Raw genomic sequence first — 13,804 nt, forward strand, 5'->3', positions numbered from 1 at the left:
TTTTTAAACCTAGATAGGTCAAGAACTCACGTGTTAAGAACAGTAAATACAGAATTGTTCACTTATTTACTTCCTTACTGAAACATTGTTTCTATGTGCAGCTTAGGTTGCATTAAAAGGCATTCTATCTGACTCTGTTAGTCCTTTTCACCTTATGCTGCTTTCTTTTTTCAACTGACTCTGTCATGTTGCTCAAGTTGATCAAGTTGATATCGAAATTGATTGGGTAAAATAGTGTGGAACAACAGATTGTTAATCGCAGTGCCTGTAGCTCATAAGGCTGTTCCCTTCAGGCATTTGAAATATATATGATCGGTTGTAAACCTTAGACTATCTCTGGATGCATTTTGGAGCTGCCACTCTTCAGACGAAGTATTTTGTATAGACTTTCAATGTATCCATTAACTTTTATTTCTCCAGACATATCTTAGTCATCGGTGGTGTATTTAAAGGTGTCGAAGGATATCACGAAAAGGTCCACTTGATCTTTGGTCAGCTTTGGACTCAATCTTCAGTTTTCCCAATCCTTCAATTGTTCAAATTGTTAGGCATAAGACATAAGCAGATTAGTTTACTATTGGGATGCCTTCTTTTTGCAATATGGTAACATTTAAGGAGAAATTAGGGTCCCAGGAACTGCATTTCAGCAGCATTAGAAGACAAGATTCGTCACAATGTAAAGTAAATTTCAAGCAAATTGCCCATTCCACAATTAAAAACGTGATTTTTACATTAAATTAATTCATTTTATTTCAATTTCCATTACACACATTACGTCTGTGCTACTTCAAATAAAAAAAGTAAATCAATACCTACAAGTAATAATAAATTTGAATGTCAAGGTTTAAAAAATTACATATTATTAAGTTCAGCCGGTAAGTTTGGATTCTCAAGCAATGTTGCGTGATTTCCGTCAAGATATTTAATGGTAACTGGTCTGGTTGTGTATTGTCCTAAATCGTAATCCTCTTCAATTTCAGTAATAGATGGTTCCGATGGTCGAATAAGTGAGAATTTAGCGTCAACTTGTTCAAATGCATTCAATTCAACCTTAGCTGTCAAAATCATACGATTCACAAATGCACTGCAAATCTTCAAGCCATATTCCTCACTGTACATAGTCTGTCGTGTTGCAAGCTTCTTAATTCTGGCTTCAAAGCTTGGAATTGCAAGAATTTCCTTAATAATTGCTGCATTATCATTTGGAATGCATGAAATAATAATCATTGTAAGAATAATATTCCTAACTGTGTCGTCAGTCCAATTTTCTGGTAATTGTTCAACAGCTAATCTCTTCAACAACTTTGGTGCACCATCGATGAGCATAATTTTACCAACTTTTCCGTGCTTTTCTAAAACTTTAGCGAGTTTCATTGCCATCAATGCTCCAAATGAGTAACCAATGAACAGGAACTCTTGTTCGTCACGGTAGAGCTCAACAACATCCTGGAATTTAGAAGAAAATAGTTAAAATCTTCATGATTAATGGAAGTACTCAAAAACTTACATTTTCAACATTTTTACAGATTTCATCCAATTCTCTGCATTGCCATGCCTTCTCCAAGATTTGTAAAATGTATGTTGGATAGCGCATATTCTTCGAGATTTCATACCATGCATTTCCAGCCATTCCTTCAATACCAGGAAGAATGAGGGCCTTAACACCTTCATCTGATTGACTTTGTAACTTCAAGATTGTTTCCTTGCTGTTTGTTTCATCTCCACAATTTCTCAACATTAATGCAATTCCTTTTGGTACTTTGTCATTTGAAATGACAGTCTTCTTATCAGAATCTGTAGAGTCACGATTATTTACACATTTTTGCAATTGTGACAAGCTCATTGAACGTAACTCCTGTGGAGAAATGACAACATCATATTCACGTTCCAAAGTTTGTTGAATCTCAACAGTCATAAGAGAATCCATGCCCAATTCTGAAAGTGTTGTTTCCATTGATACAGATTTTGGATCTTTAATTGACATAACATTCATGATTGTGTCAATAATATTTCCTGTTGATTCACTTGAGTAACGCTTTTCAGCAACAACCATACTTGCTACAATTGGATATTCATTTGAGATCAATCGATCTAATTCTTCTAAGCATGATGAGATTCTCTGTTGTAAAGTTCCACCAATTTCCATATCAAGCTTATCTTCAGCCATGTCAGCAACTAAACCGACCTCACCAACTGCACCCCATTGGATTGCCTTAGCTGGTAATCCATCTTTTTGACGTTTTTCCATGATTCTTTCCATGACTGAATTAGACATACCATAATTACTTTGACCAGCATTACCACGACCACATGATACACTTGAGAACACAACAAAGTATTGTAAAACTGGACATAAAACTCTTGAAAGTTCATCCAAGTATTTTGTAGCAATTGCCTTTGGTGCCATGCTTTCAGCAAACTTAGTTGCATCTTGATTCTCGAAAATAGAATCTTTCAAAAGTACAGCAAGGTTAAAGATTCCACCAATTGGTCCCAACTTCATTGCTTCCAAAATGAGATTTTCACATCCAGCCCTGGTTGAAATGTCTGATGTGTCAACAACAACTTTTGTGCCATAAGATTCCCAGATGCTAATACGATAAGCTTGGTATTGCTTGGTAATACCTCGACTTGAACTGAGAACCAAATTTTTACATCCTCTTAAGACTAACCAATCAGCAAGTTCCAAACCGAAACCTCCAAGACCACCAGGAATAATATATGAATGATTTGGATTACAGTAAAGTCTTGGCAATACAGTGATGGGTACGGTCATCATGTCAGTTTCGTTTTCACGGATTTGTATTATAACTTTGCCCATATGCTTTCCACTGGCCAAGTAACGATAAGCTTGTTCAATTTCATGAGCTTGGAAAACTGTTGTCTTAAGTGGCTTGATGATGCCTCTGTTCAAATCATGTTGCAAGAGTCGCTTGAGAACCTGTAATTAAAATACAAATTTTAAATGATTTTATATCAATCGCTAAGTTAAGCTAGTTAAGCCTTACCATCTTTTCTTCGTGTGATGCTCTGAATAAGTTATCAACAAGTACAGCATGGAATGACAATTCACGTAAGAATTCACCCAATCCGATTTGGTTGTCACTAGCCATGTCGAATTTACCAATTTCCAAGAAGGTACCACCCTGACCAAGACATCTAATTGATGATCTTAATTTTTCTTCAGCAAGTGAATTCAAGACATAGTCAAGACCCTTTCCTTTTGTTTGTGTCATTACAAGATCCTCAAATGTCAAGTCACGTGAATTTCCAATTTGGTCTGGGTTTAATTGTGGGAATTCTTTTAGCAAGAAGTTCTTCTTTTCTTCTGTACTAACAGTTGTGAAGACATTCAATCCATAAGCTAAAGCAACACGAATTGCAGCCAATCCAATACCACCTGAACCAGCATGAATAAGAATTGACTTTCCTTTCTTGATCTGTGTTGTCAAGAAGAAGGCGGAATAAACTGTTCCGTAGACAACAGGGCATGATGCAGCTTCTGCTAATGTCCAGTCATTTGGAACATCCCATAACAAATCTTCGTCCATTTCAACATGTGTTCCTAATGCACCACCAATAACCATACCCATTACACGTCCGTAATTACCATATCCTTTAAGACCAGAAAATTCAAATCCAGTTACACATTGTTGCTCTAATCTTGTCTTTGCACATGTTTCAATAGCCAACTTTCCTGTTGCAAGCATAACATCACGGAAATTCAATGATGAGTATTGAATTCTAACAATATCATCTCCAGATGCATCTCCCATTGGACCTTGGAACCATCTAAGTGATGATAAATCACTACGAATTACTGAATTTGCAAAGCAATGAGAAGTATGACGTGCTGGTTCAATCTTTTGTTTCAATAGCAAGTGCTTGTAGCTACCCCATTGTCCATTTCTGTAAACATTGATTGCAAATCCTTGGTTAAGAACTGAAGAGTAGAATGGATCCTCAACATTGAATGGTGGAGCTGTATTGTCATCAACATAAACGCATCTTAAGTTATTTCCATTTGGTTCCTTACGGATACAATTTACAAGACCAATAATTCCAGAGAATTCATCCTTTTCAGCATAAGCAATAACTGGACCTGCTTTGACTGCTTCTTGAAGTTCCTCAATCCATGGATAAGTGTCATCATGAGTGTCAATTTTAATGACCTTTGTAGCTTGCTCTGTTGGAACTTTACTGTAATGAAGCAAAACAATAATTTCATTTTCCATTGGAATAACTGCTGCAACTTTGTAGCCATTTGGAATGTTTAGTGCTGGTGCTTCCTTCTTCTCGTTTGATTCACGTGATACAAGGAATCCATTATCTCCAAATTGTGATGATACTTGTTCCATGAATTGTTGATCAGCAAGACAATCAGATCGAATAATGAAGTTGTTATAAGCACATGAGGAAATGTCTGAATCTGAGAGCTTTACATTTGGAATTTCAAGTTCTGTTTTTGATGTTAAGTATGTCAAGTCAGATGTGATAAGAGGAAGATCACCAACAGCTTCTCCGAATGCATCAACGATTGGTTCAAGTTCCTTATTTGTATCGATTTCTGTGCACACAAACTTGGATGATGGGAAGTTCTCAAGTGCCAACTGAACACAGAATCTTGCCATGTCATTCTTCTCCATAACTGGAGCTGGTAAATGTGAAATAAATTGATATGTTTCAAGAACTGGAACACCTGGTGGTTGACGACGTCCAACAGAATTTGCAAGAAGTCCACGCATTTCAATTCCACCGCATCGAAGAGCCTTAAGGTGTGATGAACAGTGAACATCAACAATCTTCTCATTTCTTTCAATGGCATTAAGCATTTCCAAATGTTCTTTTGGATGAATGACAAGCTTACGAAGTCCTGTAGGAAGGATAAGTGATCGAGTTTCAGAAGCGATGATTTGCAATTGAAGAAGACAATCAAGGAAGGCAACCCAGTTATCTTGCCATCTAACACGTCCTCTTAATCCGTCAGCGCGTGCAGCTTGGATGGATCTGAATAGATTCTTGTAATTATATCCACGAAGTCTCAATTCCTTATAGAAATCACGATTGTATAAAGTTGTAATGCTTGGATCTTCTGGTGTGTTAATATCTGTCAATGATGAATTTGGTGCTTTACGTACTGTACCCGAACAAACAGCTGTGGTTCCATCAAGAATTTCAAATCTTCCTGTACCTTTTTGGATAACGACCAGAAGTTCAACTTCTTGATTCTTTGACAATGTTGTAGCACGTAAGAACTTAACATCCTCAAATTCAATATCGAAATTCTCAATTGCATGTCTGTTCTGATATGCCATAGCTTGCCATGCAATAAAGATATATCCAGTAGCAGGGAATAGAACTCGTCCATCAATTTCATGTCCAGAAATGAATTCGTAATCTGGATCTTGAAGATTAATTGGGAAGCATTTTTCACTGGCAATTCTTTCATCAAATTTGTAGACAAAGTAGTCTGTCTTGTGGTCCCATTTGATTAATGGTGAGATCATTGGAGTTCCTCTTGAGACTGGGAACTGAACTGGTGGATACAGCTTGCTGACATCGAAGTCTAATCCATTTTCGAAGAGTCTGGAAAATATCAAGTAAATTTATCAATACTTATCAATTAATGAGCATAAAGTTCCAACTTACTTTCCCAAAGCATTCATAAAGTACAATGTATTTTCCTTATTGTTACGTTGTGTCAAACTGAAATGCAGACCTTCGCCTAATGATCTCTTCAAAATAGATTGCAACAAGCCATATGGAGCAATTTCAATGGTCAATGCATCCTTTGGAAGATGAGTTGAAGCTTCTTCGAATAGAACTGGACTGAGGAGATTGTTTGTGTGATATTCAGCTGATGAATATTCACTTTCAATTGACTTCCAGTTGGATTCTGGTACACTTGAACTGATCCATTTCTCTGAACGCTTAACTGGATTCTTGATGACTTCTCTGAGACGTTTAAGGAGATTTGGTCCCATATCTGTGATATATTTGCTGTGATAAGGAATATTAGCACAAGCAACTTCCTTTGCGAAGTAATTTTCACTCTTCAATTTAGCAACAAACTTGGCAATTTCATCAGCAGGTCCAGAAATTGTGCAAGAATCAGCTGAATTATGACAAGCGATTTCAATTCCTTCTGGTGTGATGTCCTTCAATTGATTGTATCCCATACCAACAGCAGCCATTGAACCGAATGGAACCTTTGTTTCAATACTTGCCATACCACGAGAATAAGCAGCCAAAATCATCTCTTCAGGTGTGCAGCAATTATCAGCATAAGCACATCCCAATTCACCAAATGAATGTCCAATAATGTAATCTGGTTCCATACCTAATGCCTTAAGAATGTCTGTCAAACCCATTTGAATGGCTGAAATACCAATAAATGCATTCAAAATGTCATCAAATGTTGTTGGATCTTCAGATGTCACGATTTCCTTCAAGTTGATGCCACGATCAAGGAGAACGTTGTGGCATCTCTCAATTGCATTAGCAAAGATTGGAATTTTCATTAAATCAGCACCCATACCAGCCCATTGTGAACCCATTCCACTGTAGACCCAGACAATTGGTCTCTTTGATGCACTGAAGTTCTGTACACTCTTATTGATGCAAACTGCATTTTCTTGACCATTCTTAGCAAAAATACCATAACCACGATAGATATTTGAGGAGACTGTCTCAATTTGAATATTATGAAGTAATCCAACAAATTCAGCATCTAATGGTCGTTCAATGATGCTGTTCATAATACTGTCAACAGCTTCTTCTGTACGACCAGACCATGTAACAAGTCTTGGCAATTCATCATCTGGAACTCCATTATTAATCTTATCATTTGTAATTGCCTTGAATAAAGCATGAGCATTTCCACCTCCAAAACCAAAACTGTTCATGCTAACCAATTTGCCCTTAAATTCTGTATGTTCATCAATGACCTTTAATCGTCCCTCAATTAACGCTTTACAATCGGAACGTGGTCCCTTGTAATGAATTGTTGCTGGAATTTGTTGACGTTCAAACATTAAAATAAGTTTGGCAATAGAACAAATGCCTGATGTTGCCTCACTGTAAATACAAATAGTCAATCAGGAAATGAATTTGAATTCATGAATTAATGTAAACTCACCTATGACCCATGTTTGATTTTACAGCACCAACCAATAACGGCCCTTCACGTCCCTGACAAAAAACTGTATCGAGTGTGTGACATTCTTCGGGATCTCCGACCTTTACAAATATTTTAATTAATTTACATTTATTTTAAATTAAAATTCTAATGTAATTGTACCTTTGTTCCTGTACTGTGACCTTCTACATAATCGACTGTGCGTGGATCTAATTTAATGTCTTTGTAGAACTCTTCAAGTAACTGAATTTGTGTAAATCCACTTGGATAAGTAATGCCTTCCTTTTTGAATCCATCATTATTCGTTTTACAGTATACCAAATTAGCATAGACACGCTTAGCGTCGCGTTTACGTTGTAAGAAAATAATGCTGACAGCCTCACTTCTTGTGTAACCAGCAGCGTCCTTGTCCATAGGTCGACAGAAGCCATCCTTTGACAAAACACCCAATCGAGCAAATTGAAGTGTAATATGTGGATGAAGCAACAAGTTAGTTCCACCAACAAGAGCAGCATCACATTCACCGCTACGGATAGCATTGAAAGCAGCATCAAGACCATAAGTTGCACTACTGCATGCTGTATCAACCATAAAACTAGGTCCTTGTAAATCCATTCCAAATGAAATTCTATTAGCCAACATAGCACGTGCTGATCCAGTTAAACCTAAACCATCCTTAACAGACTTCTCGTAAAACATAAATTCCTCAGATTCAGCAAAACAGCAACCAATATAAACACCAGTACGACTTCCTTTAATAGCTTTTGGACTAATACCAGCATCAAGAACAGCTTCATAAGCATGTTCAAGTAAACAACGACATTGTGGATCCATATAAGATGCCTGACGATTATGAACCGAAAAGAATGAAGCATCAAACTTATTAAGATTTACAGTTTTTCCTAATCTCGTTGGGATCTCCGGATCGATGTGCTTCCATCTCGTTTCTGCATCATCAACCATGTCAATCTTATTATAAAGGTTATAAGCAAACTCAGCGACATTAGCTGAATTTGGAAACCTTCCAGAAATTCCCGAAATGACGATTTCATCATCAGGATCGACTGGTGCTGCTCTAAATAAAGATCTTTTTTGTTCACTTGATGTCATTATCCAAAATTATTAATGAAACTGGTTACAACTGGTTATGTCCTGTGCTTTATTTAGAATGTCACTGTAATATCGTTATTCCAAGTGTGATTTTCACTAACTTAATGTTTCACTTCACAAACTGTATCTCACTACTTGATTGCTGGATATCCGAATACGATATGAACCTTCAACAGTTACGCAGTCCCTTTTTATAGTAAAAAATTTTATGCTATTGCCTTTGGGTTGAGGAATTAATTCATGCATTTGAAATTAATTAAAGGTGAAAGAAATCAAAAAATTAGACAAATTTGAATTGGAAATTGGAAGTTTGGTAGGAGTTTAAAGAACCGAAAATATAAACAAATATGTGTCGTACGCATAAACTGCTTTAGAGTTCATTATTTTATAGGAATTTCATTCATACATTGTAGGAACTGCTCGATATTGAAATTATTGTTTGATTTGACGAAATTATATGTGTTTTGCTCTCGAGATACCGTCTCCTACTTTTAAATGAAGCATATGATGCAAAAATCATTCTACAACCAAGCTTCAATTTCTCGAGAAAATGACAAATCTAATGATATAAAATATTTGAAAAACAGATCATAAAATTTCCTCAAATGATATAGATAAGTTCTAGAAAGGGATGATGCCAACTTGGAGTCTTTAGTTACATTTTGCACAGCTAGATCGTATTCGAATAGTTCAAACCGGTAAATCGATACAAAATCTAGAAATTAGTTGGCGTAATTATGTGTGACTTGGTATTCGATTTAAATCCGGCATAATTCCAGATCAATGGAACTCTGGTGGTAGATTTGACCAACTTTTGCTGTTCGGGATAGAGCGATAGGATCAATTTGTCCTCTCAATAATCTTTGAAAGGAAGATCCTAAAAATTATCTTTGGATCCAAGAAGGAAGGGAACATTCACAAATGTAGACGAAAGGAGATCTATCAGCTATACAGAGAGTAAAGTGAATTGAAGAGCAGGATTTGATGGTTTGAACATGTTATAAGAAGACTATGTGCAGATCCTTCAAATATGGTCTCAAAATCTGACTGTACAATTGGCAAAAGATATCTTGGACTGCCAAAGAAATCATGATAGAATGCTGTAGATAGGTACAGTATTGTTTTTACAGTTGTCAAGCGGTGGCCGGCAAAAGTCAGTTTCAGTTAACATGTGAGGTAGTCCATTGGTTGCATCTAATCTGTAAGGCCAGAAAAGTATATAAGTAAGATCGAAGAGCGTACCTAAATGTATCACGTTTTGTCAAGAGAAATGTCCAAACAAGTGTCTAAATTATCGAAATCTAGATTAGAAAATTGTATCCTTGATCTTATAGAAATAGATTGATAAACATTGTAAATCGAAAGTATTGTAATACACATTCATGCAGACAATTTGCCCGAATAAAGCATAAAAACATTAAAAAATCCTATAAATTATGTAAAACTGCATTCTTCTTTTTTATCGAACAATTTGAAGTCATTGACAACAATTTAACGACTAACAGCAAGTATTCTAATCAGTTTAATAACCTCCTCAAAATAATTCAAAGAAAGAAACTTCCTTAATTAGAATAAGTTTAGTTGATTTGGTTTGATAATTATAAATTGGTATACGCTGACATGAGGCATAAACAAAAATTAGAAATTTAATTTTCTTTTGTTGTTGACATTCGGGTTTAAATTGTACAAATTTGAATTGAATTAAATATTTAAATTATTTGTTGTAGTACAATTTAACTTTGATGTTGACATATGATTATGTTGTTATGGCTAAAAGGTGAGTGACTTATGCTGTTCAAAATGGTTTATGAGTATTCAATCATATATTTATGCTAAAGAATCAAGGAAGCATTTAAATACTAAAGTGGCTATGGATAAATTCATGATACTGAATATTCCAACTTGAGTTTGACTAAGTGCCTGATTAGATTTGAATCCAGTAAAATGGCAAGGTGATGAAGGCCTGGAGTCGGATTTTGAACCAATAGTTTCCGTTTAACAAACGTCGCTTCCTACCGCGAACTGGAAGTTCAAAGTCTACTCCAAAATTCATGACCCGCACCTAGCCAATTGAGCTATTAAACCACTTTAGCCTATATTATCCTTTTGTGTCTACTTCTTATAGTTTCCTAATTAAAGAACCCTTTTCCTAATTACAATCCATACTTAATGTTGTCTTCTTCCAGGCCAGCACTCTTAGAAAAAGCATATTCGAAGCTATATGGAGGCTATGAAAGAATAAACGGCGGGCACATAACTGAGGCTCTTTCAGATCTCACAGGAAGTGTAACTGAAGTTTATGATTTAAAAAATCCACCAGAGAATTTCTATGAAATGATCCTCAAAGCATTTAACCGAAATACACTAATGGGAGCTACAAAGTGCAAGGAATCTCAAAACGTTGGATTTCCAGAAGGACATGCTTATTCTGTTTCTGATGTTACCCCAGTGGTTGATATCTACAGGAATGCCACAAATTTGATAAGAAAACGCAATCCATGGGAAATGAAGAGGAATACACAGGTGACTAGAGTGACTATTCTGTAAAATGGAAGAATATTTCAGCTGATGAAAAGCAACGAATTAATTGGAATGCAAAAGGTGATGGAGAATTTTGGATGTCATTCAGACTTTTTTTATTCCATTTTGATTATTTGGAGATTTGCAACCTGACACCAGACATGCTGACAAGAGAACCAAATAGTGGTAGAGAATGGAAGGTCACAACTTTCCAAGAAGTCTGAAGAAAGGATGGCAAAAATCGACATAAATTCATAGCTGTTGATCCAGATCCAGATGATAATGAAGACTATTGCACAATTGTTGTTGATATCATGTACATCAGTAGACACAGAAAAGACATCAATCAACTTGGATTAAAAATCACTTCTACACATGATAAAAAGTTTATAAAAGTGACGAAACCTGATAGTTATGCACGACGTGGAATATCTTTCGTTTTGACATTGTGCCTGGACAGTACTCAGGTCAATTTTGAGTATCTATTCCGAATATTCTACGAGACGAAGACAGACACAATTTATCCGATGCTGTTTGAGTCTCGTGTCTTAAATGCTTCCAAGAAACCGTCCAAAAAAGATAAGAAGATTAACAGAGTCAAGTACTATTCTCAGAAGAAAAGTGGAACTAAATCCTGTAACATTATGTAAGACTTAAGGTATCAATAAAGTTTTAGGTATTTTTTTATTCTTTTTACAACATTCATGCTTAACTTATTTCTTCTTTTTAGACCCAACTTTTTCAGCTAGCTTATGCTTTACTTCCCCTAAATGTACACTGTGTCCAGTGCTTTTAAGATGTGTAAATAATTTATTTTTAGACTGAAATACCTGCTTGCATGTGGCACATCGATGAATATCATCTGTAGGCTCGATTGGATCAGACTTTACATCATTCTGTGGTGTCTCGACTAGTTCCTTTACTTCCTTTTTGGATTCTTTTTTCTCCATTTTATCTTTCTTAGGTTTTGACTTTACTTTCTTGCCTTTTTTATTGCTAGACCAATCATCGTCATCACTGTCGCTCTTATTAAGTAATTCTAGGGGTTCTTCCTGTACAGCTTCTTCCTTAACATCGTCATGTTCACTTTCTGACTTTGCAGGTTCCTCAAAAGTTTGGAATTTCTTTGCCTTCTTTTTCTTGGACTTTTTCTCTTTTGATTTTGATGTCGTTGGTACTTCCTCTGGTTCTTCTTCATCAGCAGATATTTCTTCACCATTACTTCCATTTACAGCCTTTTGATAATTTGCTTCCTCAGATGCCATTTCCTTTTTAAGCTTTTCAATATTCTGTTTGTGCTTCTTTGAAGCGTCATGATTGCTTTTTGCACCTAAATTCTTGAAACTTTTATTACATGCGACACAATAGAGTTCCTCATCGTATTCTTCCTCATATTCATCAGAATCCAATTGACAGTCATCCATGCCATTCTCAATATCCTCGGTTTCGTCTAGCTCTCCATCGTCGTCTTCCTCATCAGTATAGTCATCGTCTGAGAATTGATTTAAATATTCTTCCTCTAATTTCTTGAGCTGATCCTGTTGATCCTTGTGGACTTTTGAGTTCCTTTGTTGCTCTCTGATTTCATCCGTTCTCTTTCTAATTTGCTCTAGTCGATTCTGTTGACTTTTTAGACGATTGTGAGCAGCCTTTTCTTCCAGCATTTTTCTGTATTCAGCCATTCTCTTATCACGTTTCTTTACAAACAGCACCAATGATCGCACTTCCTCATTCCTTTCTTTTCTAGCTTTCTGTTGGATCTTTTTATGCTCCTTATCAATTAATTTTAGTACACGACGATCACGAATTTCATTAACATCATGTGTAAACAGCCACGAATATGATTTTTTCGTTGAATAACTTTCCCAATGTCCATAAAATTTAATGACATCATCAAATGTACTTGATGAATTACCAAACATTGGAATATTCATGAAATCTTCCTCTTCTAAATGATATTCAGAATCCTCAGCTGCAATTTTCTCAAATACAATTCTATACACTGTATAGAAGCCTTCCTTTTCATCGTTGAAGCCTTTATAGCATGATGAATTAAAGTATTGATAAACATCCAGTGACTCATCTTCATAATTTGATTGCCTTCCTTTCAAAATCTGATCTCTGTGCTTGTCGTACCTAATTAATTAAATGTCGATTAATGTCTGATAATTAGAGTAATTTTAGCAACTTACCATGCCCTCTCTTGTGGATCAGACAGCACTTCATAGGCTTGTTGGATCAATTGGAACTTTTTTTTCGCTTCCTCTTCATTATTGATGTTTTTGTCTGGATGATATTTTAATGCGAGCTTCCTATAATTCTTCTTGATTATGTCATCATCTGCATTCCTTTCTACTTCTAATAGATCGTAATAACACTGCATATTAACTAAAATTAAATTTTTCACTATTTTTGAAGGAAAATTTCGTTTATTTTGATTTTGCACATGTAAGAAAGAGTTGAGATTTGGGGATTATTTGTAGTCGTGTTTGATCAAAGAGAAGGAATGATTGATGGGTTATTGAAATTAATTCTGTATATGATATGGTGTTTTGATTGATAGATGCTAAAGTTGAGTAACAAAGATGAGAATAGACAAGTTTTTAAAACAATTAAAATCAGAACTAAATTCCAACCCTGACCGTTGAAAAATCCCCAAAAAAATGCCCACATTTTTGAATTCAAATTTTTTTTGACCGTTGCTAAGTTTCTTTTGTTGCATGTTCACTTTACAGCTTAACCGTATCCACACGATAGAAAATTAGTGTAGCAAATAATTAAATGTGCAATTTGATGATACATTGAGCATAAAATTATCAAGTAGTGCCAATTAAATAAAGTGTTTATGAAAACGTTTAACTGACATATTAATTAAATCATGCACAAACAAATTGCACAAAAATAATTATGATTATTTATAGCAGCAGAATGAGATATCAACAGGTGATAATTAAAATAAAATCTTTTTGATTATTGTTCAGTTTTGAAGCTTAATAATTAAAGATAGAAAGAGATGCAAGTGCTATAAAAAGTAAA

At 35.4% G+C, this 13,804-nt stretch overlaps 2 protein-coding genes across 2 annotated transcripts; both read right to left on the minus strand.

Moving 5' to 3' along the window:
• Nucleotides 1-746: 746 nt before the first annotated feature.
• LOC139100903 (fatty acid synthase-like) lies at nucleotides 747-8,394 on the minus strand. Its single transcript, XM_070653676.1, has 6 exons — nucleotides 7,301-8,394; nucleotides 7,139-7,239; nucleotides 5,650-7,077; nucleotides 3,009-5,586; nucleotides 1,508-2,941; nucleotides 747-1,446 (listed from the first exon to the last, which is right to left on the minus strand). The coding sequence occupies exons 1-6, from the start codon at nucleotides 8,246-8,248 to the stop codon at nucleotides 853-855; spliced, it is 7,083 nt and encodes a 2,360-aa protein (XP_070509777.1). The 5' UTR covers nucleotides 8,249-8,394; the 3' UTR covers nucleotides 747-852.
• A 3,039-nt stretch (nucleotides 8,395-11,433) lies between these two features.
• On the minus strand, nucleotides 11,434-13,206 carry LOC139100926 (dnaJ homolog subfamily C member 21). The gene is made up of 2 exons (XM_070653705.1): nucleotides 12,961-13,206; nucleotides 11,434-12,904 (listed from the first exon to the last, which is right to left on the minus strand). Exons 1-2 carry the CDS (start codon nucleotides 13,149-13,151, stop codon nucleotides 11,482-11,484), a joined length of 1,614 nt encoding a protein of 537 aa, XP_070509806.1. The 5' UTR covers nucleotides 13,152-13,206; the 3' UTR covers nucleotides 11,434-11,481.
• Nucleotides 13,207-13,804: the final 598 nt, after the last annotated feature.

Source organism: Chironomus tepperi, unplaced genomic scaffold (genome assembly GCF_022539635.2).
Source record: "Chironomus tepperi strain 1889 unplaced genomic scaffold, CSIRO-AGI_Ctep_v1 contig_73, whole genome shotgun sequence".
Lineage (NCBI taxonomy): Eukaryota > Metazoa > Arthropoda > Insecta > Diptera > Chironomidae > Chironomus > Chironomus tepperi.